This window comes from Eumetopias jubatus, unplaced genomic scaffold, assembly GCF_037043125.1.
Source record: "Eumetopias jubatus isolate StellerSeaLion01/CBP00866 unplaced genomic scaffold, mEumJub1_p1.0 scaffold_7, whole genome shotgun sequence".
NCBI lineage: Eukaryota > Metazoa > Chordata > Mammalia > Carnivora > Otariidae > Eumetopias > Eumetopias jubatus.
Window position 1 is genome coordinate 130,485,429 of NW_028274813.1, and position 27,548 is coordinate 130,512,976.

At 38.9% G+C, this 27,548-nt stretch overlaps 1 protein-coding gene across 8 annotated transcripts in view; it reads left to right on the top strand.

Annotated features, from left to right (window-relative positions):
- Nucleotides 1-27,548, top strand: part of MCTP2 (multiple C2 and transmembrane domain containing 2) — a 237,219-nt gene that overhangs the window by 110,200 nt on the left and 99,471 nt on the right. For 7 of the 8 annotated variants that reach the window (XM_088024958.1, XM_088024959.1, XM_028089193.2 and 4 more), the window contains 4 exons: nt 2,699-2,885; nt 5,208-5,301; nt 17,679-17,781; nt 20,291-20,393. In XM_088024958.1, the coding sequence (XP_087881084.1) occupies nt 2,699-2,885; nt 5,208-5,301; nt 17,679-17,781; nt 20,291-20,393 (487 nt within the window). The remainder of the gene's footprint in view (nt 1-2,698; nt 2,886-5,207; nt 5,302-17,678; nt 17,782-20,290; nt 20,394-27,548) is intronic. The other variant, XM_088024960.1, reaches the window with a different exon arrangement.

The following is a 27,548-nucleotide window of genomic DNA, read 5'->3' on the forward strand; positions in this document are numbered from 1 at the left end:
TCTTTAGAGGGGGTGCCTGTCTGGCTTAGTTGGTAGAGCACATGACCATTGATCTCAGTGTTCTAAGTTCAAGCCCCACATTCCGTATGGAGCCTACAAAAAACCAAAAAACAGAACAAAAAAAATGCCATCTTTAGAGGGGAGCTGGTTGTTCACACCAGGGAGAGGGTACCTGTAAATTAATCCTTAATTCTTAAGATATCAATTCTCATAATGGGGTAGGTACCCTAGGAGCCTGGGTCATAACCCACGTGCAAAAGGATCGTTTAATTATGATACGATGGCTATCAGTTTAATTTGTTCTTTCAAGTCACTATGGAATAAAAATATTTGACTGAATCCACTCATTAGTTAACTGAGCATGTAGAATGCATTAGGTTTGTGCAGAAATCCCTAATCTGTTGTTTGTGGAGATTGTTTTATCTAAAATAGGCAGGGCTGTTTTCATGCAGGTGTTCTTTCTTCCATCCAGATAGTCTTTAGAAATGGGATAGGTGCAAAGTTTCATAGGAGAGAGACATGACGAAAAAGTTTGTGGAAATGTGTAATTTCTAAGGCAAAACCCAGTGTTTACTTTGCATTTTGTCTGGTACGTGATTCAACTTTTGTTTAAAATAACTGCTCTATTCTGACGAGTTGTGCCTTGAAACAGGCACTGGGGGAGTGTGCATAGTTATTGTAAAAATGCTAATATTGCTCAGTCTTTTTAGATGACTTTTTAGAATTAACATAAGGTTCATTCTGAATTATCCAAGAGAAATTTACCGTGTGCATCGTTTTCAACTCCCAAACATTATTTGTCTCTTATCTCCAAGTAACTTCTGGTTGTTAAAACCACCACTACAACAGAAAGGTGGAACTCAAAGGATGAAAACAAATTGTCATTACTAATGATATTAAGGTGATTTTGCCATAAATAGGTTATTGCTAATTTGGACTAATGAAAGTGACCACCAGAAAAAAATTCTTACAAAGTTGGATCATTTATCTTTCTGTAAGAAAGAGCTTTGTTCAATGAAGGTGTATATAACGATGTAAAATAATGCTTAGCAAAGTGTTCCTAAGCAGATGTGCTATTGCTATATTGGTTAAGAATTTGTGGGTGGTTTTGTAGTATTGGTTTAAAGCATGTGACATTTCTTTCTTTATAAGCAAAATTAATTCCTTACTTACATGCTTATGAAGTAAAAGAAAAATAGTAACCCCTATTTTCATGGTAGCAAACTTTAAAAGGTTCTTTATTGCTACACACACAAAAAATGTTTTGATTCAAAGCAGAGAGGATTAATTAAAAAGATATATTTTTTGTGATGTGTCTCTGGTAGAAATTCTTGATGAATTTATTACATGCAAAAGCTCTAATTTGCCACCTCTTCTTTTAACTGGAATCACTTTTGGTAATTAGGAGATAAATACACATTTAATTTTATAGGTACATATCAATATTAAAATATATTTTATTCTGTCGTAAAAACTGGTATAGATTCTTGATATTATGGATAGTTTTTCTCTTTAATTGGGAAGGGATTGCAAGGTTTCAAATGTATTAAACTGGAACTCATTAGATACCATGTGGCTCAAAATTGTCCTTGCTTTATATGTTAGGTAAAATTACCTATTTTTAAATATCTGCAAACATACAAAGTTCATTGAAGATTTAGGATGAGAATCCATCCTCATCTTACATCGTGAGAGGCAGTTTTCCCTTTATAAAGTCTTGAATATTCATCTCCTTCAATAACGATGGAGGGAAAATGGGAATTACATGCACAGGCACACGCACACACGTATCACAGCTGGGAACCACCGCTACCTACGCTCCCTCCCTCGACTCTACCCTACCTTTTCCGCCCACCTGTGCATAAACAAAGCAGGTGTGGTCCAGGCAAACCCAGAGTTTTCAGTGTTAAAGCAAATAAATGGCTTAGCACCTCAGCCCTCCTTTTTGGTGTTTGTTTCTGTATATAAATGTGTTTGAGGTTTTCAACATCGCCAGAACATTGGCTGTTAAGAGACGGAAAACATGCAATTTATAGCAGATGGGTGAAGCCTTTTCCTGGCAGTGTTGCTGAAATGGGATCAATCAACAGCACTTCATGCTCCATTTGTCCAGAAGCAATCCACCTGGGGAAACCCTGTGGCACTGTGCCTATTAGGAAAACACCTTAACATGTTGCTTTAAATAAAAACTCACCAGTTGGCATTAATCTGGAAGAAAATAGTTTCTCCAGTGAGCCCTTTGCCACTTGAATTTCTCTTGTCTTTTCTCCCCTTTTTGAACCATGACCCTTTATTCTCTTTGTTGGCAAAAGACACAATACAGAGAAGCCATACAGATCCCTCATCCATAATGCTTGAACTTGGAACTTTTTTCTCCCTATTTCTTGAGCTCACCGCCTTTCTGCAGACCTCATGGGGGCAAAGAGCCGACTCTTTGCACTTACCAACCCCTCCATGCTGCATTCTCTTCGGTTTCTTTACCTCTTCATCTCCTTAATCTTAGAGTGTGTTAGGCTGGGAGGGAGAATTAAGAGCTGGGGGGAGGGGGGAGCCCCCACCACCTTCGTTGTGCGAGAAACCCATGCTGAGACAGAGTGAGGTTTGGGGGGATGAGGAGATACAAATCAGGTGCTTTGGAGGTTCAGGAAGGGCCATGAGTTAATCCCTTCTGTTTCTCTGATTCCTCCAACTTTTCCAGGTGCAAAGTGGATATCGCGGCCCTGCCGCTCAAGCAAGCCAACTGCTTGGAGTTGCCTCTAGAGAGCTGCCTGGGGGCTCTCCTGATGTTGATCACACTTACTCCCTGTGCCGGAGTCTCCATCTCAGATCTGTGCGTGTGCCCCTTGGCAGACCCCGGCGAAAGAAAGCAGATTGCCCAGCGATATGTGAGTGCTTGGCCTTGTTACGCTGCCCCCCGCCGCCTCCACTTTTGAGTTGAAACAAAGTCTGTGAATTGAAAAAAAAAAAAAAAAAAACCTGCCTGAAAAGAGAGCCTTGTCCAAAGTTTCATGGCATGTCTCATAAAACAAGACATTGGATCCAGAGGTTAATGCATTAGCGAGAAGGTGAAAGTAGATTAGAACTGCCGATTTTCAAAGCCCGAAACCGTATTTTGAATTTTTAGCTTTTAGAAACTCTTTGGAGAAAATGGAAATCCACGAGGAGGCAGACTTATTTAGCATGTCTGCATATGTATATTGGAATTTTAATACAAGTTCACAAAAGTTTATTTTTTTATTAGCCATAATATTTGAAATGTTAGAGCTACCTTTCCAGAACCTCTCAGGACCAAGTGAGAACGTGCTTCTGTCTTGTAAAGCAAAGCAAACCAAAACCCTGGACAGCTATGCAAAGCTGTTGGGTACTACTCTGGATAATAAAGGCAGTTCCTGATTTTTGCCTAAGTAGTGCAATGCGCTTAGAAGTCCACTCAGCAATTTAATATCAAATGGCTTTGCGATCTTCATTTTTTTTTTTTTTTGTTCTCTGTCTTTCTAGGTGCCTTTATTTGCATTCTGTTTTTATCCACCTTCTTTGTAAATCAATACATTTATTTTATGGCCACACACGAAAGGCATGTTTTAGAAAGTTGCTCGAAAATGAAGCAAAGATGAATCCCTATTTAATGGGAATATTATTCTTAACATAAACTTTAGTGCCTCCCAAATCCTTCACTTGGAGGCGTATTGATTAATTGAATAATTCCTTATCTGCAGGAGTACAAAAACCTAGCCACACGTCTTATTGTCAACACAAACTCTGCATGGCCCGGTTGGCGTGCCCCAAAGGAGTTTCTACAAAATCCACTATTAATAGTCTCTCTGATGACTGGAGTTAAGCAAATAAAAATTTGATGATAAACCTTAAAATTTCTCCCCAAACTTTCCCATGGACGAATTGAAAAATTTGCAAATTCACCAGGGGTGTCCTATATTTATAAGGTGATTTTAGATAAGATCATAATGACTGCTTTGAATCATGCCTCAGGATGTGAGGAGTACTCAGGGAAAATAGGTTTGAAGAAGCCAATCAAAATAGAAGTATCAAGTGTTTTGTTTTGTTTTTTTCAGCTAGAGAGCTGGCCAGCATCTTAGAGGGAAAGAATGCCCCGTCATAAAACACAAGTTTCAGACCTCTTGTTTTTTAGCTTGTAAGAATAGATCATCTTGAGGGCATGTCCACATTTAAACTATAAAAGTATTTTATTTCAGATGTTTTCAGATTAGTGTAAACTAGTTTTTTTGTTTTTGTTTTGCTTTGCTTTGTTAGGTTGAAAGTACACAGCAGAAACAACTTTCAAAACTGCCAAAATGGTGCATATGAAGTTAGTTAAACCTGAACTATTATTAAGTTATTATTGTATCCTGAAATGCCTAAAAACAAGGATTTTACTGTCTCCCCATAAATCCCCAAGGCCTGCTTATCACAGGTTTTTAGTTATCCAATGATAGCGGAAATACGATATCCAAAAGTTTGAAAGCAGAATCTTTTCAGCAGATGTTTTCTGGAGGCATGCAGAAATAGTTTATCTGCTTGTCTCTTTCATGCACCATTTCTGAAGGATGCAATGTATATACACAGCAAACTATTGTTCTGCATGCTTAAGAATTATCAGTAGATACATTCAAGCACTGGCTCATGCAAACTAAAAAAAAATCAAATGTCAATACAGGGTGATACTAGATGCTCAGTCTCTAATGAGCTGGCTAAAACGTGGACCAGAAAATGCACTGTATTTCCATCCTTACGCTCTTTCCAGTGGTAATACGTATCTGTGAAGGGTCCAAGTTGAGCCCTCTGGTATCCATAAAGTTTGTACTAATGAGGTCAAAATAGTGTGGCCTTTTTGAGTGATTTAAAAGTTTCATTCAAGAGAAAGAAAGGGGAAAAGAGAATGAATGGAGCTCCACACACGTTTTCCCCATGGGATATCTGTTCTATCACCAGGGGGCAGTGTTAAAAGTAGATTCTGTGTGCTTTGTAATTGGTTTATTTTGAAGCTGTAGTTAATTCTCGGTCACTTTTAATCTGGTTTTTGTGAATGCCTAACTGTCCCATTGGCTGATATAATGTACTCTGGAACTTTACTAATCTTTGCAGGAGAAAGGTGATGATAAATCTAGAATGTACTTCCTACAGGACTTTATGGCATTAAATAGTATATTAGAAAGCTATTTTCATGTATGATCTACTTTTCTCCCCCTCAGTGCTTACAGAATTCCCTGAAAGATATGAAGGACATCGGCATTTTACAAGTGAAGGTTTTAAAGGCAGTAGATCTCTTAGCAGCAGATTTCTCAGGTATAAACATCTTTCATTCATTTTCCTTTTTACTTATTTCCTGTTTTGAAATGATCTGATGGCAAAGCAAAATGTTTTAGTAAGTGGAAGCATATACAAGCAATCATGCTCTTTCAAATAGAGTAATAGAAGAAGAAAAAAGATGCAGTCAACAGTTTTTTCACTTAATGAACGTTTTTCACAAAATTATTTTTTCAAATAATTTTACTATGATTAGATAATGTACTAGTCCAGTTGACTTTCAAATATATTTGTGGATGATTAGTGCCACGAATTCTTTATTTCTTAAATTAATTTCCTGAGAAAATTTACCATAGTACCTCAAAAGACAGGTTGGACCTCCTGCCTTCACTCCTTGGCCTTCACTCCTCTGTGCTGTGAGCTTTTCATTCTTCACCATGTAAGAGGTTGTGGTGATTCATAAATTTAAGCCTCAAAGCCCATCTAGCTGGCACTGGTCTGAAACAATAACCAAAGTCTTGGCCATGGAACCACCTTGCAGTTGACATGGTCTTACACAAAATTTCTCTTGGTGCTTCACTAACTTGAACTTTTAAGACAGAGGCGAGAACGGACATGCTTTGTGCTGAGTTATGCTTGACTGTGAGGAAAGTAATACAGGCATTCCAATATCTGACTGGAGGGTGACTCTCCTCTTATTGCCAAATTAACCCATTGTATTAACAACGGGGACACCTATGTGACAGATGCTATTTACCAAGCAAATTGATAAATATAAAGAATACAAGGTATACAAAAAAGAATGTACAGATTTTATGCATGGGCAAGGTATTGCAAGACTTACTTCATGTCCTATTTTTGGAATGTGGTCTACTCTTTTCAACACAGAAACTTACACTATATGATAGTAGCTTCTGAACTTTCCAGTTTGAGGATGAGGAAGATCAAACTTTGGAAAAGTGAATTTTAATTTTAAGTACTTTCTATTACAAAAAATGATGAAAAAAATGATGGGGAATATAAACTTACTTTTTTAAAGGAGTTCTCTTCACCCTCCCTCAAAAAGTGAACCAATAGAAATCACTACTGTACAAACCGTGAGAAATAGGATGATGATGTTCTTATGGAAATACTGAGGGAGAAAATCCAAAAATGGTATTTTGGCCAGTATGAATAAATGAATTTGGGGGGTTGTAGATGAAATACTCAGATGACTACTTCTAACATTTATTAATTTAGTTGCAAATGTTGAGAGTCTCATATTGAGTTAGAAATTTTCCTTTCTTTTAAACTTACAATTTACGAAAACACTTAATTCACTCCTTTCCGATGTGCCTTTGGCCTTCGGAGTTTTGTTATCAGCACAGCACATTTAGAGTTATCTACCAGTTTTCCAGAGCCAGTTATTTTTACTTCCATCTGAATGTTTCGATACAGTCCTTTTTGAATCTGTGATTGTTGCTGTCTCAGGAAATGTCTCAAACACAAGAACTCATTCATGCCTTCAAACAATGTTTTCAAAAATTCTCTTTGTAGTTGTATGTTTGGGGATCTCTAGGAACTAATTGCAATGCATTAGAAGTTTCTTTTTAAGTCTTGTTTACAACTACATCTGTATGTGGAAACACTTTTAAAACCTTTATTTTACCTATCCTGACAGGTGCCCCTCTCTACAGCCCCCAAAACTAGTGTTTATGGAGGTGTTTCAGGCCAATGTCACTTTTCCAAGCAGTATTTTGGCTATTAAAATAAAGTGAATAGGAGAGGAATCTGAAAAAAAAAAAATATGAGAACATTTGGAAAGACCAGAAAACAAGGCAAAACCTTCTTTTCAGAAGAATAATTTTTGGGGAAAATGTTGTCATTTTGTCATTTTCTTTATATTCAAGATTCTAGGAGATAGTTTTGGAGTGGATGAAGGTGAGTACCAGAGGATCCCAGTAGCAAAAAGCAATGGTTACAAATCCAGTCATGCTGTGTGGTTTGACTGAATGCCCTGGTGTTTATTGTCTCCGTATTATTTATGAGAAAATTATCACTCTTCTGAATTGAAGCAAAGATCCTTGTCATTAGCTAAACATGTCTTTAGACCATATTGATCTTTATTTTTAGAACCAAATTTCACAGTCTGTGTTCTCTATAGGTTGGCAGGCTCTTGTGTGAATCCTCCAGTCTATTCTAAACCAGGATATTGCTTTAGGTTAACAAAGTGGACCTAATGCAGAGAGTTGTAAAGTAAATTTTCTTTGTGAAAAAAAAGAAATGGATTCAGATCACAGGGAAGTAGCAATAGGGATGTAATTAATACCTCCAAGAGGTTAGCTATTATATCATATGGTGGGGACTCACACATTATTGATGCTCTTACTGTTTACTGTTAGAATTCACTTGATATGTAGTAAAAAATGCTGGCTGATCTGGAATCAGAAGAGGTATGTGTACCCATCATTGTCAGTACCAGGAGCATTTAAGAAAGAAGTTAACTACTTATATCCCATACCCAGCCTTTTCCAATCGGCTGTACTTTATAAATGAGTGTTCCATTGCAGTTGCTCAGGGAACAAAGTATTCACTCCTGTGAATAAACAAGAAGTCTATTTACTCTGAATAACCAGGGGCATTCTCAGAGAGTGATGATCATTTTAGACAGAGTACAAAAGGGAACTTTCTAACCTTACTACTTTTGTTTTACATTTTTTGATAATTCTTTGTTTCTTAACAATACCAAAAAACCATAATAACTGATGCTTTAAGTGTTTCACCGAAGATTCCAGGGAACCTGATAAAGCAAAAGACCAGTGAGAGCAAAGGACCAGAATCTTGGTAGTATTCTGGATGGAGGTTACTGTTAGAGTTTGCAGAGTACAGGGACCTCTTGTCCTAGACGGATGGGGGGAATGTGTGAATGCACTTGGTAATCCTTCTTGTCAGTTTTTTGCCCATTTTAAAGTGATCTCTGTCTTAGCAGGGAACAATTAGAAAAAGAAAGTATCAGCCGTTCATCGCCACTGTGCTCAAAGTAGGATATTCCTTATTAGTGGTTGTTGGTGTTAACGATTATATAGTCACGAAAAGAAATTAACTTTGGAGAAAGTGAATCCCCATTACTTTGCCAATATTTTAAAACATTGGAATAATATATGTAACATATTATATACATAATGTATATACTATATATGTACACACACAAACATGTACTGAGGTGAATTTCTTTCCCATTAAAAAATGAAAATATGTTTTTATATAAAGAAAAAATAGTGTCTTTCCAAATGTGTTAAAAGATATTAATAACCTAAATCTATGTCTCTTCCCAATATTAAGATATTTACAAAAGATAAAGGCTTCAATGCTCTAATGTATAAGAAAGATAGATTTATTTTTAATTCATTCTTTCATAAATATGCTATTGTGTGATTGAACCGATTCAACACTAATACATTTGAATTTATATATAGCTTGGCATTTTTTTTATGCCTGACATTTGTTTGTGTATCAGTGAAAAGACTTTTTAAAGAATCTGAAGTAATCTGTCTTCTCTTGCAGCCCATCCCTCTAAAACTGGCAAAAGACATTTTAATGTTCTCTACAGCCAATATTAGATATGGATAGCCATAAGCAGTCATTCTAATAGAAGAGCCTGTCAGATATTTTTATTAAAGAGTTTGTCTCACAAACACCTTGTGCCCAGCATAACCTAAAATTTTTAAGTAATAGGTTGTCCATTCTGACGCTGTTACTTCTTTAGTAAAGCAGACTATAGTCTTGATTCACGAAACAGATGATAAATTGTACTGAGACTCAAGGTGAGCCTAGCTCTTTGTAATGCTTAATGAGACCCACATCCTCCACTCAGCTGCCCTCAGTCTTAAAACTCAGCCGTTTTGAGAAGAAAGTAACCCACCTTCTAATGATGAAATGAGAGAGAGGAAGGCTTTGTTCAGGACCAAGGTGAGGAATGATGTGTGCAACAGGTTCCCTCCCCACAGTGAAGCCCTCAGAGAGAACGGTGCTGTATCTTCTACTTTGCCCAGGGATACATCAGATTCATGAATTAATACTGCTGAAAAAAAACAGAGTTTATTTAATAAGAGATAATAAAGTAGGTGATAAATAGAAAAATTGTTAGAGAACAGAAATCTTTTCTGGTCAGAACTGTATTTCAATACAAACGACAATGCTTATCTTACCCTATTAAGGGACCAACCAGTGAAGAGTAGGCAACTATTTACTATATATTCGGCACATATAGGGAGAATTGTTCTGGAGAGCCTTGTTATAATTGATAGACTATTATGGGGAACCTGTTGGATTTTAACACATAGGGGTTGCTTTGATGTATCAGTACTAAAGCCATGATGGCTACCATTTGCATAAGGTACCTGCCAAGTTCAACACCTAGTCAATGACTCTTCTCTTATATCCTCAGAATCAAGATGTAGGTTTCACACTTCTTCCTTCCTGTTAATTAAGCCTTCTTTATTCTTTAAAATAAATCTTATATGTTGACATCCTTTCCCCTAGGGAGTCTTCTAGTGATAAGACTTGTTATTGTTTGGTCTCTCTCTGCTTTATTTTTCCACCGTGTTATCACTACCAAGGTGCCCCTAGCCATTAAGAATTCTGGCATACAATGGGGGATACAGAAACGTATCACCTCACCATGCCAACATAGCAAAAAAGCAAGTAGGGCAGCATTCCAAGCCCACCTCATTGTAGAATGATAGTAAGTCATATAATAATGTAACATATGTCTCAATATTTCTGCTTTTTGTAGCACAATCCTATCTTAATTTTTTTCATGTTCCTATCTTAATAATCTGTCTGCCATGATGAGAAGCTGGGGAAGTATCAGGAAACAACGAAGGAACAAAACTGGAAATACCATCTTTGCTCACAATCTGGAGTTACTTACTCTCCAGGGATTTTTCTTTCATCCTTGCAACTTTTTTGGCACATTTTGCCATATAAAACCCACCCATCAAACACAAAAATGTTTCCACGTATATCTGGATTTTCGTGACTTCTTGGCCATAAGGTTGTCACTTGGATGGACCCTTTCTCTTTCCAGTGTTAATAAGACAACTGCCAAAATAGTTTCAAAATATCCATTAGAAGAGTGGAAAAGACAGTGTTTTCAGACAACAACAAAAAAATGCAGGTTATTGTGAAGTAGCCTTATTTGATAAATAAGCATGGTAGGAACCCTAATAGTGCCTGATCCAGGAGAACAAAGATACATTTAATTCCAGAATCCCCAACTTCTCTCCAGGAAGCCCAGTATAGCTTCCCAATTGCTTTTAAAGCTTGTCTCAACTTAAGAAAAGCCAGCTTGGTGGTAGATCTCATGATCTTCAGGAAATATTCATTGAGTACCAACTGTATTTTGAGGAGCTGGGTCACTTCAGCCTTTCTCTTCTACTGCAGAGTTGCCCATAGGGGCAGCGTGTATCATTGAAGTGGATCAGGACAAAATCTGGGTGGCATTTCCAGTTCCCAGTGCCATTAGGAGGAGCTCTTGGTCTGTTCCTCACACAGGGTTGATCTCTCCTGACTTTGGTAGAGTTCTCCATTCATTCAGGACATGAGCCCTTTCTCAGTGATTGTGACTCGTGTGTTAAATAAATCAACGTTCAGTTCAGTGATTTATTCATCAAATATGAAAATCAGTCCCCATTTTTTTGCCCTTTATTTTTATGGTCTCTGCCTTTCACTTTCATCCTTATGTATTATGGTGTAGAACATATATAGAAATAGAGAACTTTTAAATCTTGGTTCTACTGCGTGCTGGTCTTGGGTCCACTGTAAGGCCTCTACTTCCTCATGGATATTTTGAGGGTTAATTAAAACCTATGTGAACATGTCTAATACATATTGCCTATTCAATAAATACTATTTCCATTTTTTGTTAAATTTATTTGCTTAGAGTATAATTGATTTGGGGAATTCCACAGGTTATTATCTTAGTATTACTGTCTATATTTTTTGTAATTTTAAATAATGTCAGAATTATCAGCATTTCTAATCACACTTGGTTTTTCACCCGCTTTCAGAAATCTAGTTACCAGTCTAAAATGTTTTTTCTTTTTGTTCTGTTTCTACTGCCTGATAAAAGTCAAGGGAAAAAAAAAAAGGTGCTTCATGGTAGGAAAATTCTCATACTCAAACCAGTTTAGTGCTTGCATTTACATTTTGATAACCTGAATAATAGTTTTATCCATATAAAATATTTTTGTGGACTCATTAGATTTTTGCTATGTACAAAAGTTCTATTTTGAGAAACTGTTGACTGAAACACTTCATTTGGATCCCACATTATAGAAATATTCCAGCCATATGCTATAATGACTTTTAAGTAGTTTCTATAAATTATAACACTGGCTCTAAGTTTCTTGTTATTTTTTTTTTTTTTTCTGGAACATGACTACTTGTGTCAGAGGAAAAATAGTCCTACAGTTACTGTTCACTGGGGATTTTAAGTCACTTGTCCATTTTGTGGTTTGTTTTCATTGTCTGTTTGAAGTTGTATCCATAGTAATACTTCTCCTCTTAAAGATGCCCTGTTTTCAAAGGGACAGCTGTAATTGCAATTTCTAGAAAGCTTAACAATAGTGATTGAATGCTTTTAATTTCCTTGAGAACCTCTTGGATGGCTGAGCTCAAATCAAGACCAACTTTTTAAAAACACATCAGAAACTATATAAATCTGTCTTTGGCTCACCATCTGCTTTAATAGTCTGCTGAAGAACATGGACTCTTGTCATTGCAGGGTTTGGGAGTCTATGTAAGATTTAGCAGTTTGGAACTTACTGGTACACTGAGAGTGAATAAACTCAGTTTGGTTTTCTGTGAATTAACAAAGGAATCACTTCGATCTTATTAGTTGGGTGCTTAGTAATTAATTATCTTAATTTAGCAAATATATCTGTGAGAGGCTGTGGTAGGCTCTGGTGATGTCATAGGGGATAGCAATTGGTCTTTGCCCTCACATGAAGTGACTAGTTAAACCGGTAGCATTTATGGTTGACATGTGAACAATGAGGGGCTTAGAAGTGCTGATACTCCATGCAGTTAAAAATTGGCAAAAAATTGGCATATAACTTTTAACTATTGATAGCCTATTGTTGACCTGAAGCCTTACTGATAAGATAAAACAGTTGAGTAACACATATGTGTGTTATATACTGTATTTTTACAATAAAGTAAACTAGAGAAAATGTTATTAATATCACGGAAGAGAAAATTCATTTACAGTATTGTACTATATTATTTATTTAAAAAAATCCACGTATTACTCGACCCACACAGTTCAAACACGTGTTGTCCAAGAGTCAGTTGTAATGACAGTTATACTCCTAAGGTCAAGAACAGGGTGCCAAAGTTCACGGAAGGAATACCTGACTGGTGTTCCTATAAGAAGTGATGTTGTAGCTGAGATGTCAGAGATGAGTTAGCACAGTAGAGGTAAAAGAAAAGCATTTTAAAATGAGGGAACAGCATGTTCCAGAGCCTGCAGGGCCTTTCCAAAACCTGGAGGATTTTGAGAGTGCCTCAGTGGGGAGACGGGGAGATGTTGGGTGAATGCACTGGCTAATGGTGTTTTTTTTGGGGGGGGTAGAACTTGAGTGGTGACAGGGGAATGGAGTTAGAAGAAAGAAAAATTCTTATGTCACTAGCTCTTATATGTTCTGTGTTTGTGCTAGAATAGCAGAATATCAGAAATTTAGTTAACATTTCAGCAAAATTAAGTCCTTCCCATCCTTTGTGGATCTTGCAGTCCTAATATAGGTTTGTCTGCCCCTTGCATTGGATGTCTGCAACAGCAATGTAAGCAAGTCCTCTCTTGTGTGAGTCCACAGAGGCCATTCTTTGGATTCCAGAAGCTTGCAGTCACTCAGGAAGGCAGGACATACTTGAAACTTAGACCCAACACCCATAGAGATCAGTGTTTGTTCCTCTTCAAAAATCCCTCGAAGCTTCTAGCACAGTGTTTTCCACATTACAGGGATCATAAAGTAATTGTCGACTAAAGGAGCAGACACATCATACAGTGAGGGCTTATAATTTTCCAAATTAATCATCATAGGAGTTGGGGGGAGAGGGAAGGCTCCCGGGAGCCTAGGGTTGCAGAGAAAGTTCTATGAAGATGATACATCTTGAACTAGGTCTTAGAGGCTAATTGGCCTTTGTGTTTTTGGTTAGGAGCGGGGGGTGAGAGAGCATTGCAGGGAGAGGTCATTCCACATGCAGAGTAGGAAGCCTTTCTGAGCCCCACATCTCTGCATGCTGGTCAGGAGTGGGGGAAAGACACACCATCCTCGACAGAGGGTTTGGGAATAGGGGATAGATCAGGATGGATTATGTGGGGTAAATTGTCAGAGAATAGATTTTCAGGATGAGCACTTAGAATTTGCTCCAATATGCCATTACTAGGGTTGTAAGCATATGGTTGGAAATAAGGAATGAAGGGAGAGTTTGTGGAAATCTAGTCCGGCAAGGCCCTGTTGGTCCCCCTCTCCTTCCCAGCTTGTCTGAGCTAGATGATGTTCCATGCTTAGCTTCAGGAATTATCTTCCTCTAGAAATCCTTTCTTCTAATCCTGCCCCTTGTGCTGACAGTCTGGTGGCTCCTGGCTGCTGGATGAAAAAAACAAAATGCATTTAAATGAAAAGTACTGGTCATGGCCTTCAAGGCTTCAAGCTAATCTCAGCATTTATTTATCCAAATCTTACATATCGTGATTGCCACTATTTATCTATATCTATCTGTGTGTCTATCTTGTTAATAAATTTAAGGCTCTCATCTGTCCTTATCTCCTCAAGATTAACCCACCCATTTCTGCTAGCCAAATGAAGTCTCCTCCTCAACCTTGGTTTAAGATTCATTTCCGCTATGAAATCTTTTTGGCCTTGGACCAACCACATTAAATCTCTCTGAACTTCAGGAGCCTCTTCTGCAAAATGGCATAAGCATTCCTCACCTCTTGGAGTTGATGTGAGGACTGAATGTGAAGCTGCCTAAAGCATGGTTACTTGTATAGAGCAGAAGGAGCCAGGTGGCCCCCTCTAGCTAGCACCTGCCGATAGGAGCCTGCAGGACCCTCTCACTGGGGCATGGCACTCTTCACGGAGGATGGAGGGGTATGCATGCCTTGGGTGTGCCAGCATCAGACCCTTAAATGAAATACAGGACTGAATATGGAACAGGAATGTACAGATATGGAATGTGAGAACTGTAAGGAAAACACACAGTCGGAGGTCAGAAATCGGAGCAACACAGTCTCCTGGCAGGGAGCACGAGGAAAGTTTTCATTGAAAAGGTGACATTTGCTGAAAAGCAGAGATGATTATGAGAGTTCCTTAAAAGTAATGACTTGGTTGTCAGGGCCTGGTTCAGTGCCAGGAGCAGAGTGGGTGCTTAATAAATATTTGTCAGATGAATGGTATTACCTCTACAATGCATTTATTACTTGCACTCAACTTCTATAACTGATATAAAGGTAAAATTATTTAAATGAGAAACCTCTACTTGTCATCCAAGGAACAGAAATGAATTGTCAACTGGTATTGAAGATTAGCAAAGGCTATTGAGGGCAAGGTGTTAAATCACTTCCGTGAGCCTAAATCGCCAGTGGTGTAACTGTGCCAAGGTGACATGCCATCTGGGTGTACAAGAGGTCATCTAGATGTTTTATCTGTAGAACTAGGTTCAACAGAGACAAAAAGTGCAGACCCAAGTGTGTATATGTCAGTCTGTCTGGTGCTGTTTGCTCAGTACCACTGGGAGAACATTGGGACATTTCATTTATTACGGGAGATCATTTTTACCTCCAATAAATGTATTCATTATTTAAATTCTAGAAAATCCCCATATATCTGGGACCTTTTAAGGGAAAGAAAGCTCTGTAAAGTGCAGATAAATGACACTATAAATGTTTTAATGCCTTTGTTTCTTCTTCCTTCTCTCTGCCTGTTTATACTGTAATATTAATAAATGCAGCATTTTAATGAGCTTTGATGGAATCACCTTCAGAGAGTTGGTGCAGTATGTTCCTTGGAGATGCATAACTGAAGTTCCCGGGTTCTGGAAGGAAGTCTGTTCCTCATTAGCTGAGATAGCTAAGAGTGTGCTGGCTCAAGAGAGAGGGGGCCACAGCTCAAGCCCACCTGTGCATGCACAGGACCGGCCGCGTCTCGGCCCTGCTGTGGAGTAACCCCAGGGCTTTCATTAAAAATGTCAGGTGGTTTCCCTGGAGTGAGTGCTGATGGCATGTCATGTTGGTGTCTCTGGAGGAGTAGCCCTGACACCTACTAACAGTCTGACAAATGGTTAAGTAGCTGTTTCAGCCGGGATTGAGTGAGCCAGCGTCCTCTGCCTGAGCATGAGGAGGAGAGCACGTGTTCTCTTCCCTCTCCCAGTTGTTAAAGAGGCAAATCTGCTCTCCTCCGTCCGCAGCTCCTCCCCACCCAAAACCTAACCCCCTTGCCCTGCAAAACACACTCCCAGAGTAAAACTTACTTGCTTTAAGTAAGCAAGACTTTTTTTGTGTGAGATGCAGATGGATTTTTTTTGGGTGGGTTTGATGGTGGCTGCCCAACATCTGAAACCCCTTGTACATTTGGGGAGGTTCCCATCGCATGTTTCGGAGAAGAGGTCAGAGCCTCCTTGAGTGCGTGGACAGAAGGTGAAAAGCTAGCACTTCTTTTCTGAGCACTGGCATTTAGGGCCTGGGTACTTGGCGAGGCGGGGAGCAGTCAGGTGCCTTCTTGGAGGCCTTTACATCTATTATCAAGTGCAGCAAAGAATCAGGAGCGGACAATTCATATTAGAGGCAGCCACATCCAGAAGCCTGTAACATGAGTACCCTGTGAGGCTAGTTTTCCTGGGAAGCACAGGCCAGACTTTTCCTGGGGAGAGTGACTGAGGTTCTTGTGCCTGAGTATTTCTAACCCTTTGGTTTCTAATAATTTTCAAGCCTGATTTTCCAATCTTTGCAATGCTTCTGAGAGCTCTCTGATACTATTTTAATAAATTCCTCCCCCACTAAATTGAGACAGGGACCATTTCCATGTTTATAATTGAAAACCCCAACTCATGCATTTATGTCCATGACTTGGTCATTGTCTCCTGGCCACTGAGATCATAGCATTGGCTTAAAAGCTTTGGCCAGGCATCTATGTGTCTAGAACACTAGTCAGTTGAACAGAATCTCCTGTTTAATACCCTTAATCATGCATCTGTTTTTCCTCTTCTTCTTTTTTTTTGAAATAGAATCTTCATGCAGTCTCCTGCATGTGTCAGTCTGTCTATTGATATGGGGTACCTCAGAGCGCCTGGTTAAGTTGATTAGATGGAGGTTCAGTGGCCTGAATGGTAGGCCAGTAGGTCAGAAAGCCTGAGTACTTTCGGCATTAGACCCTGGCCTGGGATTCCTTGGCCATTTGTTGGCGGAGCATCTGTCCTCATGCCCCCAATTAATTTAGTACACACCTATTTGTCCATGTGCCCCAGAGGCAGGCAGTGTGTTCATGTTGTTTGGACATTATAGAGCCATCCATTCTGACAGTTCCAATTCTAGATCCCACTGTCAAACCCAACAAAAGGGGAGAGCTTTTTTTTTTTTTTTTTTTTTTTTTTTTGCGGTAACTTTCTGGGTCCAGCTTTGGATTTGGGACTTTCTAACCTTTTTTTTTTTTTTCTTTTGGAGGATGTGTGAGGTGGGGTGGAAAAAGAAGAGGTGAGATGAGAGAAGTAAGGGTTAAGCTTCATTTTTTTTTTTTTAAGATAAAAACATTGAACTTGCTTTGTGGAATTCTACTTTTGCATGTTTATGAGCAGCAAAAACGTAGCATCTGTATTCTCATAATGTACTGAATATGTAAGATCCTACGTGTTTGTGGTCACTCCCTGCAGAGTGGTTTTAACTCCTAAGTAGCCGCGTTCCTAGTTTTCCTCCCTTCTCTCACGACCCCGAGGAAGCCTCTAGGTTAACATAGACTTCCAGCGATAGCTGAGTGATTCCCTATATCGACTCGAGGAGATCTTAGGCAGGAAACAGAGGGGAGCTTCTGTATTAAAACAAAACACAAAACTGGACTCCCTCACATGCGAGACTGATAACTGCTTCTATGCAACCTGTGTGGTCACTGGCTCTCAAGGCTGCATCTGGGTTGTGTATCTGTCCCTATCCATGAAGGATGCTACAGTTCCAGAACTTACAGGTTCTCTCCGTTTCCTGAAGTCCCACACAAGCCTTGCTGGAAGGAGAAGCTCACGTTTGCTTTTTCAGCAAGCATAGTTTCATTGGTATAAACGTGCATGGCTTTTATTCATTTGGCCTCTTGTTACTTTTGAGATTCATTTGTCTCTGACCGGGAAGATTCCTTTGCCTTGACCAATGCCCTGTGTTCTCTTTCCAGGGAAGAGTGATCCTTTTTGCTTGTTGGAGCTAGGCAATGACCGACTTCAGACACACACCATTTACAAAAACCTCAACCCCGAGTGGAACAAAGTTTTTACATTGTAAGTGCTTTAGCCTCCAGATTATCAAGGAGTGGTTTTAACTTAGAGATCAATTATCCTTGATATGTTTGGGGCAGGCTGGGGCTCTTGAGTGGAACTTTCTGTCCATTTTTATGTGCGAAGAATGAATTTTATTGTTTTTTTCCTTCTGAAAACCTTTTATGCTTTCATTTTATAGAGTATAGTGTTAATAATAGAAGAGGCCATTTGGAACTGCAAGGGAGTTATATAGGAGGCATTTGTAAAGTAGATCTTTCAGTAACTCAATTAATCTGTGAGTAGATGGAAGCTTTCATATATCTAGACTAATTCATTCGTGGGTTAAAGAAAATTACAAATGTGGACCTGCCTTAAATTCAAGTTTATAGGGGCGCCTGGGTGGCGCAGATTGTTAAGCAACTGCCTTCGGCTCAGGTCATGATCCCGGAGTCCTGGGATCGAGTCCCACATCGGGCTCCCTGCTCAGCAGGGAGTCTGCTTCTCCCTCTGACCCTCTTCCGTCTCATGCTCTCTCTCTCTCATTCTCTCTCTCTCAAATAAATAAATAAAATCTTAAAAAAAATTCAAGTTTATATGTTACAACATTATTGTAATGCCTAAAGGCTTGTTTTATGCCAGAGGCTTTTGGAAAATACAGATTATCTGTGATTCCTCAAGGAGTCCCAAAGTCTCTTTGTATTTCAGCTTGTATGAATGCCCTGCTCCACAGAGATGCCCTGTCCACTTTTTTCAAACTCAGGCATTTAGGAGGCTGGATATATTTCTTAGTGTGCTTTAGATTCTGAGGTACCTGGCCGTCAAAGGGAGGCACCTGTTGATTTGGGTCAAATGGTGGTTCACTTCCCCCAAAACACTGAAGAAATGCTGTGTTTGTAACTGAAAAAATACATTTTGAATGGAGTTGATGATTTCCAAGTAGAAAGTTCCCAAGGATTGAAATTGAATTAGTAATCAAAAAACTCCCCAACAAACAAAAGTCCAATACCATGTGGTTTCACTACCAAACACTTAAAGAAGAGTTAATACATATTCTTCTCAAACTTTTCCAAAAAATAGAAGAGGAAGGAAAACTCCCAAATTCAGGCCAGCATTACCCTGAGACCAAAACCAGATCCCCACAAAGAAAGAGAACTATAAGCCAGTACCTCTGGTGAACATAGATGCAGAAATCCTCAACAACATATTAGTGAATGAAACCCAACAATACATTAAAAAAATCATGCACCACAATCAAGTGGGGCTTATTCCCAAGGTGCAAGGAGGTTCAATATTTGCAAATCAATCAGTGTGATACATCACATCAAGAGGATAAAACCCATATGATCATTTCAGTAGATGCAGAAAAAACATTTGACAAAATGCAACATCCATTCATAGAGGGAACATACTTCAACATAATTAAGGCCTTATATGAAAAACTCACAGCTAGCATCATACTCAGTGGGGAAAAAATGAGAGCTTTTCCCCCAAGGACAGGAACAAGATAAAGATGTCCACTCTCACAACTTTTATTCAACATAGTACTGGAAGTCCTAGCCACAGCAATCAGACAAGAAAAAGAAAAGGCATCCAAATTAGTAAGGAAGAAGTAAAGCTTTCACTATTTGCAGATGACATAATACAGAAAACCCTAAAGACTCCACCAAAAAGGTAATAGAACTGATAAATGAATTCATTAAGGTTTTGGGATACAAAATCATTATACAGAAATTTGTTGCATTCCTGTACACTAATAATGAAGCAACAGAAAGAAAAAATCTCATTTATAATTATACCAAGATAATAAAATACTTAGGAACAAACTTAACCAAAGAGGGGAAAGGCCTATACTCTGAAAACTAAAATACTGATGAAAGAAAGTTCCCAGGATCTATAAGAAGTGTATTAACTCGCCTAAGCAGATTTGCAAATTGCCATATGAAAAAGTTCCTTGTTTGCTCAACACATTGCTGGTGACCATGGCTCCATTTTTCATTATAGGTGATGTCTGGTTTCTGGTCAACTTAAAAAATGTTTCTAAACATGCGTGGGATTTTTAGTATTTTGTGTTTCAACAATAGGAAGCTTTCTATGGATCTCAGCAAATAGTGATTTTGATCACCCTTTTTTTTTCAGAGGGGATTCTTCATTATTTTTTTCTTCGTTAATTTAATGTAAAGAAAATCTTATTGCTTATTTGAAATCACTGTCCTTTTACCCTCCTCATTCTCTCTTTTTCTTTATCCTCCTGTTTCTTTAATAGTCCTACCCTTGAGTGCATGTATACATGGAAAATGTCATAGTAAAAAAGTTGACTTTTCTTTTTTTCATATGGATGTCTGACTCTTCTATGATGGAAGGTTTGGGAATACAGTTCAGTTTGATTTAATTTTTGGAATTTAATTAAATGGTAGTTTTATACTCTAAGGACATAGAGGCTTAATTAGTGAAACTGTGTTTTCAGATCTTCATGGAACAGACTCCACTTGTGTGTTTTTGTATATAATACATGGTACATTTCTTGTTTCAGTCCTATTAAAGATATCCATGATGTTTTGGAAGTGACAGTGTTTGATGAAGATGGAGATAAACCTCCTGATTTTCTTGGAAAAGTTGCCATTCCCTTGCTGTCCGTAAGTTACTGTAGTTAATACCAGTGCATAAGTAATTTTATAGTTGACAGGTTTCTATGGTCTAGAGTTGTTCTATCTTTGTCAATCTGGGGGAAAGATCCGCTCAGCTGTAGCAGGAAACAACTCTTTTATTCCGTATCCTTTTCCAGTATTTTCAGTAGTTTCAGATATAAAGTAACAACTATTTAGTTGAATATTGGTTTGACCAATGAAGACATTTTGACTAGTCTTTCAATTCATTCTCAGTCTTTCCATCTTAAGATGGGAATTTCTGTTTGGTTTCAAGGAATACAGATCTATGACTGATTTTCCATTTGTTAATGAAAAACATACATGTGTTTCTTTATTACCTCATTACTACCCACTTCTTCAAAGATTAATTGCTGGTAACTGCAAAGTTGTTCCTAGCTCTACTGAAGACCATTTTCTCAAAAGTTCTATTTGTCTTTATAGTAATAGTTTGCTTTCAGTCTCAAAAAATGCTTTGTGGAAGAGAGCAGAGAGCTTCTCTTGGAAAAAGAGTGCTATTTCGGTAGTCTAGTTAAAAGATAACATACCATAAGCTAAGAGCTGAATGAAAAAATACCCTATGAAGTCAGAGGAGAAAGCACCACATAATGCCTTTACATGGGCAAAGGAGGGAAGCTGGGATCTGCATTCACCTATTAATTGAACATTAATGTGTGTACCAAATGTACTCTTCCAGAAGAGAGAATTTCAGGTTTCCATTCAATAGTTAATATTTCGTTGTAGAGATGTCATGGTCTTATCAGTCAATAAGGCTTTATTTACTTCTTCCCAAAGACTTATTTCTCCAAAGCTATTAGTGCATTTTTGTAGCAGGAGAGGTTGTGCTCTAACCATGAGATTGGACTAGCTCACGTGATGCTTACAGTGGGAGAAACACTGGATCTCTCAGTATCTCTACAGCTTTTGATCGCCTGGTTAATTTCTCCCAAAGTTCTCTTGTCGCCACTGTTCCTCTAAGAGAAGGGGTGGAGCGGCTGTTCCCTTGTTGATTTGGCTCCTGCCAAATACTCAGAGCTGTCAACGGCAGACCACACTGACTCTCAGGGAGGAGACGGCAATTTGGGATTTTTCTCCCTTTTTTTTGGTTACAATGTTGTCAGTTACTCCTGAATTAATACATGTAACAAGAGCATGGAATACAATTTTAGAGAGGTCTAAACGAACAAGAAGCAAAGACCCTCCTTTACAATTCAGTTTCCTTTTTTCCTCAAATTTTTTGGGCAGGACAGAGATATTTCTTCTCTTGATTTTTTTTAAAGATTTATTTATTTATTTTTGAGAGAGAAAGAAAAAGAGAATGTCTGGGTGGGGGGGCAAAGGGAGGGGAGGGAGGGAGGGGAGGGAGAGGGAAAGGAGAATCTCAAACAGACTCCTCACTGGGTGCAGAGCCCGATGTGGTGATTGATCTGATGACCCTGAGATTATGACCTGAGCCACAATCACGAGTCTGATGCTTAACCAACTGAGCCACCCAGGTGCCCCATCCTCTTGTTTTTATAGATAAATCTGTAGTAACATATTTTATTCCTTGCTGGGTGAACACTCCTTGGTGTCATTTTTAACCTCCCTCTGTTTTATGTATAAAAGTTTTGTGTAATTGGTTTTCTATAATACCAACAAATTGACCCACTTACTTCCCTCCCTTTTTCCCTTATTATGTACAATGTCTCCATGCTGTTGAGTTAGATCTAAGGAATTACCTCTGGCTAGGGGCGCCTGGGTGGCTCAGTCATTAAGCATCTGCCTTCGGCTCAGGTCATGATCCCTGGGTCCTGGGATCGAGCCCCACATAAGGCTCCCTGCTCAGCAGGAAGCCTGCTTCTTCCTCTCCCACTGCCCCTGCTTGTGTTCCCTCTCTTGCTGTGGCTCTATCAAATAAATAAATAAAATCTTAAAAAAAAAAAAAGGTAATTACCTCTGGCTAAATCAGGTGTGGGGTTTCTCAACCTTACCATGATTGACATTTTTGAATGTCTCATGCTTTGTTGTGGGGGGCTGTCCTGTGCACTGTAGGATGTTTAGCAGATCTCTGACTTCTACCCACTAGATGTCAGGAGGACCCATCCACTCATCACTGTTGTGACAGTCTGCAGACCTTGCCAAGTGTTCTGAGGAGGGGCAGAATCACTCTCAGTGGAGAACCACTGACCTAAGTTAATGCAGTTTTCAAACCATATCTTTCAAGATGCAAGGTAGAATGATTCTATGAAAGACTTCATTTAAATGCAAGGAGCCCCCTGACCCCCCTAACTTTATTCTAGTTGCTGATAAGCTACCCATGATCTATACATTCATTTGTTTGAAGAATATTTATCGAGTGTCCAGTTTATGCCAGACATTGTTCATCGTTTTAGGTGGTACTGCTCTAACAATGACCGTGGGGAAGGTATCTTCTCTCTTGGAACTTACATTTTGGTTGCAGGATACAGAACAGACAAACCCACAAAAAGCAAGGCAGCATGTTAGATGGTGAAAGGTGCCCTATAGAAAGCAAAGCTCCAAGATTATGTCTGGGGAAGGGGTGCAGTTATGGGCTGGCCAGGTAGGACCTCACTTCGGGGGGCGTTTGAATGAGAACTTGAGGAGGTGAGAAAGAAAACCCTGTGGATATCTGGGGAAACTCTTCCAGGCAGGTAAACTTCTAAGTTCCAAGGCTCTAAGGCAGTGCCCTGACTGTCCCAGAAATATTGGGGTGGACAGTATGGATGGAATGGAGTCGCCTGCGGGAGAATCACAAATGCAGAAGAAAGGACACGGGGACAGAGTGCCATGGGAGAGGGGTAAGACTCTGATGGTCTGAAAGTTTGAAGGACTTTGGCTCACTCTTAGGATCGATGGGAAGCCACAGGGAAGTTTTGAGGCAGGGAGTTCCTGATTTCGTTTACATTCTCTGTTTCTAACATTAAAGGGCTGTGGCACACAAATAAATAAACCCAGATCTGACAGTTCTCTACCACATAAAGTGTGAAGGCAGCGTGGCCTGAGCCACATTCTCATGAGGGGCTTAGGGGGCCTGGAATGTTGAGCTGAAGCTGTTACAGCAGCTGTTCTTCAGTGTGGCTGTTTCAATTCAGGCTCACTTCCGATTGTTTGACTGACACATGGGGCAAGTGATCAGATCTTGCAGAGGATCTATTTTGGCCCTTCCTGATGTTCAGTGGTCCACCTACTACACGCACTCTCCAAATAAATTCATTCTCTACCTCAAATACAGATATAAATATGATAGAAAAAAATTGCCATAACCCTCAGTATCCATAACAGGCAGATTTTCAGTTCATTAGTTCACTGATCATTCCATTTTTGAGTAATTCTAACTTGTGATTTAGAGAGTATGTTTTCACATTTATTTAGATCAATTTTTTTCTTTATTTAATATCTATTGCATCATGCTTAACTAACCAGCCCTGTGCGGTGCGTGTATCATGTGTGAAATCATTCATTCTCTAAAAACCTAATTCGGCATGCTTTATTATCATGGCTGTTTGCAAAACAGGAAACTGAAGTACACGAGGATCCTGCTGCTGGGTTGTAGTAGAGGCTGGATTTGAAGTAGGCAGTCTCATGCCCGAGCCTGGGCTCCTAAGAGGATGCTGTCCTGCCATGGTGAGCCCCTGTCACTAGATACGAGGCCAAAAGCAAGAACCAAGATGTGCTTCATGCCACCACTGGTCTCAGTGCAATAGAGTGTGGACAGGTAGGGCACAGAGTCGAAGACTTGCATCTTGGGTGATGCCTGTGTAATGAACACAGAAGACCCGAAATGCTTTTTTTCTCTATTGCAATATAGATGACATAGAATGTCACATGAGTATACAATACAGTGACGCAACAAGTCTACCACCCGTCACCAGACAACACTGTTACAAGACCATTGACTAAAATCCTTACGCTGTGCCTTTCATCCCCATGATTTACTCCTTCTATAATCGGAAGCGGTGACCTCCCACTCCCTTCATCCATTTTGCCCATCCCCCTTCCCCTTCCCTCTGGAGATCACCAGTTTGTTCTCTGTGCTTATGCAAGATCTAAAATATTAAGTGCTAAATAAAAGGAACAAGAAAACATAGAGCAGGAGGAATGGATTTAATTTTAGGAAGACTTTATGAAGTGGGGAGTTTGAGCTGGCCGAGAAGGAGCCTGATGTTGATCATGACTGGTGGGTGAGGTAAAGAAAGGCCATTCCAAGCAGAGGGGAGAGCAGAAGTGGAGAAGCCAGGGGTAAGAGAAAGGCCACTTCCTGGAAACAGAGGGGCCTACGGGGCCTGGTGCTCAGGGCAAGCGGGGAGGCTGGCGAGGGAGGGTTGAGGGCTGCTCAAGAAGGGTTGAGGGAGGTTGGGGCTTATTCTGTTAGCAGGGAGAACCTGCAGGCTTTCAGCCTGGGGATGGAGATATCAGAGCAGTTGACTAGGAAGAAAGTTTTGGCTCCGGTATGAAGCAAGTTAGAGAGGAAGGGAGATTTTTCCTGGAGGGATTGGTTGAAACTCCAGAAATAAGCGTCAAAGAGAGAACCCTTATATTTTGTATTTTGTGCCTCTTAGGAGAAGGTCTTATTTCTCTGCTTTTTTAATATGAGAGAGAATTATAAAATTGGAATAGTCGGTGCTCCACTGTTACCTTTATAGGATTTGAAGTAGTATTCAATAATGCCTTATTTTCTATTTAAAAACAAAAATTGTATTTCTTGGAGAAGAGTATGAATATTTATTTTTGTGAGAATACATTTTCTTTAATCAAGTCATAAACTAAAACTTGATTTACACTTTCAGAGAAAATGCAAACTACATTTCAAAATGTCTAAGTATAAAGTATTGAATGTACTTCAACTTTTAATCTCTCAAAATGATAATGTGCTAAGTGTGTTTCAGCCTGTTAAATAAAAAGCCTATTCTGAATTTACCGTATCTTTTAATCAGGGTGAATGCGCTGGCTGACTATTGGCTTATTTAAAATCCATGTTCTAAAATCAGTATATCTGTTAATGCAGTGAAGTGTTCAAAGCATGTACATATGCTCAGATAATACAGAATTGAAAGAATCCAGGCCACTGGGTCATCCTTCCATGTATTTCATTTCTGTTCAAGTTTTTTAATAAAATAGTTGCTTTTTAAAGGGTTATATAGAGGGGCACATGGGTGTTCAGTCAGCTAAGTGTCTGGCTCTTGGTTTCAGCTCAGGTCATGATCTCATGGTCCTGACATCGAGTCCCACATCAGGCTTCCTGCTTAGGGGGGAGTCTGCTTCTCCCTCTCTCTCTCTGCCTGCTTGTGTTCTCTCTCTCTCAAGTAAATAAATAAAATCTTAAAAAAAAGGGTCATATAGATATGTAAAACTTGTTACTCATGACTAAAAACAATAGAAAATTGCAGCTGGCCTGGATTATCATCTGAAGACTTCCAATATTTGCCCATTTTCACATAACTCCAAATATCATCTAATCAATAACACAGTAGGTATGCATTGGAAAACAGTAAACTTATTTTAGAGTTTTAAAATATTTCCAGCATAGACACTATCTCCGAATTATTATCCGATTCCATTAGATTTATTTAAACACATCTATTCTCAGTTAAGGAGTCTAATTTTGTCCTGGAAATCAATCTGGGTTCTTGTCCTCCAGGACATTTCTTTTTATGCAAACATGTGTTTATCATCTCAGAAATTATGGAATGGCCCCATATAGGAAGACTTTGAAAATCAGCTTTCTGTAAAATAGGGAAAGCATCTCTCTATTTATCATTATTTCCTAATATCTAAGAAAAAAATTATCTGTAATCTGAGGAGGTCCTACCTTTTGATCCAAGTCAGAGACCTTCTTTGCAAGCCATGCCAACACATGCAGGTGAAATCATGATCAGAAGCACAGTCTTTGTGCAGCCCTTAGCATTCTCTGTGAATCCACGTGCATAGGAACAGCTTCACTTAATTAGTTTTATGGGACAAATTTTCTATAATTGCTTGTACCAAATAAATGTCCATACATGGCTTCATTTGCATTTCCAATTAAGTATTTGCCTGTTTCACCTGTGGTAGGTTTTATATATTGTAATGGACACATTTACACAATCGTATTTTTTCTTAGAGTTCGTGCTGAAATTTTGGCCACTGAAATAAATAATATATTTTATTTTAATATTTATGGATGTGTAGCCACCTAAAAAATTTAAAATGGCTAAAACATAAACATTCAACTCTCCTTCCTGCCTAATTCTGCTCCAGTGTGTACTTTGAAATAAAGAATGAAAGATAAAATGAGGCAAATTTGTCCATTGGCCCTGGAAACTAGGAAAGGGTGCCTTTAACATGCTGGAGTTATCATGAACCGTATGTAGTATATAACGTGGATAGGATTTGGTTAGGATGGACAGGCTAAGGGAGGAGGAATGCCCCGTGGATTTCCTCTGATGTCTTGGCACAAGAAGGTAGCAAGTATAAATCTGAGCATCCTGCACATGCTGGTAAGTGCTGAATGGGTTAAACTTTTCTATTAAATGGAAAAACTTCTTACACTGAGTAAAAGAGTAAAATCTAGCTGCTTTGAGATCCCTCAAATGTAAAACAGAAATGGGTGGGCAAAAGTATTACACCTAAATGTAAGTAAGTGGTAAGTCAGAAACATGCAGAGGAGGTTATTTCATGGGTCCAAAAACGATTTCATTACCAATGAACTTAGAGCAGACAGGAATCATTATGTGAATAGTTTCTTATAGAAATGTGTATATATATATATATATATATATATATATATCTTATATTGAAATATATATATTTCAAAGATATATATATCTTTGAAATACAAGAGGGAAGCCAGGGTGGCTCAGTTGGTTAAGCATCTGTCTTTGGCTCAGGTCATGATCCCAGGGTCCTGGGATCGAGTCCCGCATCGGGCTCCCTGCTCAGCTGGGAGTCTGCTTCTCCCTCTGCCTGCCACGCCCCCTGCTTGTGTTCTCTCTCTCTCTGACAAATAAATAAAGTCTTTAAAAAATTTTGAAATACAAGAAAAAATCACCAGCTTAGAAACACAAAATGATTATATTATCTATGCAGCTTAAAAAATATCAGAAACAAAAAACAAGGCTGTAAAGTGATGTTTCTTAAAGGCCCAATTGCTTGAAAGTCCAAGTT